Raw genomic sequence first — 3,987 nt, forward strand, 5'->3', positions numbered from 1 at the left:
CGTAGCGGCGCGGGCGGGACGCGAGGCGGCGGCGGGCGGAGCGAGGCGGCGCCTGCTGCCGGGGCCGCTTCGGGGCCGCCGCCTCCTCCGGGAAAACGAAACTACGCGGCGGGCCCGGCCGCGGGTGGCGAGAGCGGGGAGCCGGAGCGGCCGCGTGGCCCGCGGTCCCGGGGGAGAGTCAAGTCCTTCAGGTTGGCCCTGCCTGGTTCGGGTTTTATTTCCCTTCTCTTTGCGATAAGCTGCTTTGGAGCTGTCTGAATGCCGCGTGCTGCTTCTCGGGTGTGTTTTGGAGGTGGTTAAAAGGCTGGGCCTAAGGTGGTTCCTGTGCTCAGGTTCCACACAAAGCCCATGCTGGCGGGTCCTTAGCGCTTTGGAGCACACAGCCTCCCTGTCTGTTGTATTTGCTGACAATTAGGAGTTAGAATTGACCATAAATACCCACAAAACCACCTCTTTTTCYCCACTTCAGTTTAACTACTGTTTTTCTCTCAAGGAGAGCCAGGCATAAGGATTTGAAGTGGCTTAGCCAAAGCTCCGTGTTATCATGAATTTGGCACAAAATAATTTTTTTTTTCTTTTTTAAGCCTCTTGTCATTATATATCTGCATTTAATTTTGCCTGCTTGTATAACTCTGTTTAGAAGCCTAACATTTTTTCCTCCCCTACTGTCCTACAGGTTGTGAGTCAATCCAATAATGAACAAATGCAAGAAACCTTATGTTGACCACACTCTGAAACTGGAAAAATTCACCCCTGATGTTGTTGCTGAGATTGAGAAGCTTTTTGCCAAGAAGTTTTCTTACACAAAGCCTGTGAGTAATGAGTGGAAGCTGCCAGATCCTAGTATTGCTTTTACCTGTGATCATGAGGTGTTCGGCTCGCTCCTTGCTCTGAAGGACTCCATGAATGATGTCAAGAATCAGCTGAGTGACAAGAACCTGGTGGAGTGGCATCAGCACACCTCACTGACCAACAGAGCAGGAAAAATAATTCCTCATGTGAAGAAGTCGGTGAATGCTGAGCTGTGTACCCAGGCTTGGTGCAAGTTTCATGAGATACTATGCAGCTTCCCTCTTCTCCCTGAAGAAGCTCTTCAGGATGGAGAGCTGAACTCTGTCCATCTCTGTGAAGCACCTGGTGCGTTTATAGCCAGCCTCAATCACTACCTGAAATCCCATCGCATCCCTTGCGATTGGAATTGGGCAGCTAACACTCTCAACCCGTATCATGAAGCAAACGATGGCCTCGTCATGATTATGGATGACCGTCTCATTGCGAATACCTTGCCGTGGTGGTACTTTGGCCCAGATAACACTGGTGACTTGATGACATTGAAGTATTTAACGGGGCTTCAGCACTTCATAAAAAATATGACCACAGTTCACTTGGTAACTGCTGATGGCAGTTTTGATTGCCAGGGAAATCCAGGTGAACAGGAAGCTCTCGTTTCACCTCTGCTCTACTGTGAAGCAGTCACTGCTTTAATGATCCTGAGCACGGGAGGATCCTTTGTTCTGAAGATGTTCACATTGTTTGAGCACTGCTCTGCCAATCTACTCTTCCTCCTAAACTGTTGCTTTGAGCAGGTCCATGTCTTTAAGCCGGCCACTAGCAAAGCTGGAAACTCAGAGGTCTATGTAGTTTGTCTGCGCTATTTGGGCAGAGAGAGCATTCACCTACTGCTCTCCAAGATGATGCAGAACTTTGGTGCAGAAATGGTCAACAAAGCACTTTTCCCCCAGCATATGATACCAGCATCTTTCCTTAAGATGCATGAGGAATGCTGTGTATTCTTCCACAAGTGCCAAGTAGAGACCATCTCTGAGAACATCCGGCTCTTCAAGTGTATGGAAGAAGCAGAGCAGACAAAACTGAACAGCTTAAGAGATTGTGCGGTGGAGCTCTTCATGCAAAGATATTGCATGAAACCTATTGCCAGAAGTAACTGGCTGGTGAAGAAATGCCAGGCTGGTTGCACAATGAATGCAAAGTGGTTTGGGCAGAGGAGCAAATATTTTAGTACGTACAATGAGAGGAAGATGCTGGAAACCCTGATGTGGAATGATAAAATGGCAAAGGGCTATTTTAATCACTGGGCCGAAGAGCACAGCTTTAATAATGCTGGTAAAATGTGTGTTTTGGMAGGACTATCCTTGAACCTTGAATGTAGCCTGTGGTACATTTTGGAAGGAAAGAGACTGCCAGTGGTAAAATCTTCGCCATTTTGTGATGGTCAAGTCTTAAAAAATCTTAATGAAGCGATGGAAGAATGGGCAGGGGCCAGACTRAGCAGCAGGCAAACGCTGCAGCCATGTCCCTCTTGCAAGGTGCTTTCTGGGGAGCWGATCCTGGCTGAACTGTCCAGCCTTACTGCCTGTCACCAGGAGGTCCTTAGCACAAGCGACAGTGAGCAGTCCACGTGCCTTGTGGTGGGCTTTCCATCCCTTTGCAGGACCAAAAGCCAGCCCAACATGGAGATGAAGCTCCTGGAATCCCCCCTGCTGCTGGCGTTTAGCTTCTCGCTGGTTTATGATGGAGAACCAAAATACCAGCAGCAGCTTTTGGAGTGTGTTCTGGATTCCTTGAAGCAGCTTAAGGCAGGAGATGCGTTGGTCCTGCCTGTTCTCTCCTGCTTTACACGCTTCACGGCGGGCCTCGTCTTCATCCTGCACTGCTCGTTCAGATGCCTGGCGTTTGCTTGTCCCACCTCCCACGAGCCACTCCAGACCTGTGCCCTTCTGCTGTGCCTCGGCTACCAGGGCCTCCCAAATGCTGTCGTGGAGTATCTGCACCACCTGAACAAACTCATGTGCTCTTTGCTGGACTCGGATTCTCCCCAGCAGGTTTTGCAGTTTGTGCCCATGGAGGCTCTGCTCCAGGGCAAACTCTTGGAGTTCTTATGGGATTTGAACACGGGCATTGCAAAGAGACAGCTCCACTTGATCGTGCAGGCCGAGCAGCAGCAAATGTCTAGGAGCATTTCACTTTAAAGCAGCTCTGGAATGGAGCATATTCATGTGCTTAGAGCTGGTTTCCCAGGCAGGTGGAAGTTGTTAGGAATGCTGTGACGGGGCAGGAATGTCCCTGTTAAACCTTGGCTTGGCCGTCATACTTTGAGGTGCTCTTTAGAGCTGCCAGGGTTTGTGGAAGCCAAAATAGAGCGTTTGGGCCCAAATGCTTGGCAGTGTTTGAGTCTGCTGCAGGACACAAAGGGAGAAGTGTCTTGTGAGTTACCTAACAAATATTAGGTGAAAATGTCTGCTTTAAGCAGCAGCCAAAGAGTCTGGGGAAAGATGCTCTTTGGTTTTAATTTTGTCTATGCTGTCTTTTTTTTGACAGGGTCTTTTATGGCTGCTGCTCCTCAAAAATCACTGAGTTCGTCATAACTTTGTTTTTAAGTGGTTGATGGGGGTCTTAAGTGGTCTTGACACCCGAATGGAAGTGAATCTAGTGGCTGTTGATAAGGATGTACAAATGTTTTTGAGATTAAAAATATAATGTCCAGATTGGTCCACCAAACATGCTTTGTGGGAGGACTGGAGAAGCATTAAGCTGGAAAAATGTGTGATGCTTTCTTTAAAAAAATTATGGTTAAAGTTTAACTTGTCTCTGCTTAGAGATAAAAATGAGAAGGTTAGGGATTCATGCGGTTCCTTTAAGAGGATCAAACTTAAGGTTTTCGTATCAATAGTCAAATTTTGAGGCCCAACTTGGCTGTGTTAACGCTTAAGTTTTTAAGTTGGTAGCTTAAATGGGTAAAACTACTCGGAGGGAGAAATGTCTTTTAAAGGAAAAATGACTTTACTGTTTTATGCAAGATCTCTGGGAAAAAAAAGGTTGAAAGTGCAGTAAGAAGGAAAATTATAGTCTCCTGATTAATTACCAGTCACCTTATGGAAGCACTTCTAATTATATAATGTAGGAGCTTGAAGGATAATTGATTACTGGTAAGGACCAAAAAGCACTGTTGAAAACCTGTTGTTTTTT

At 47.1% G+C, this 3,987-nt stretch overlaps 1 protein-coding gene across 1 annotated transcript; it reads left to right on the top strand.

Moving 5' to 3' along the window:
- The first annotated feature begins 158 nt into the window (after positions 1-158).
- Positions 159-3,783, top strand: CMTR2 (cap methyltransferase 2). The gene is made up of 2 exons (XM_026034406.1): positions 159-191; positions 677-3,783. Exon 2 carries the CDS (start codon positions 696-698, stop codon positions 2,988-2,990), a length of 2,295 nt encoding a protein of 764 aa, XP_025890191.1. The 5' UTR covers positions 159-191; positions 677-695; the 3' UTR covers positions 2,991-3,783.
- Positions 3,784-3,987: the final 204 nt, after the last annotated feature.

The sequence above is a fragment of the Nothoprocta perdicaria genome, unplaced genomic scaffold, assembly GCF_003342845.1.
Source record: "Nothoprocta perdicaria isolate Ctin4 unplaced genomic scaffold, notPer1 scaffold_143, whole genome shotgun sequence".
NCBI lineage: Eukaryota > Metazoa > Chordata > Aves > Tinamiformes > Tinamidae > Nothoprocta > Nothoprocta perdicaria.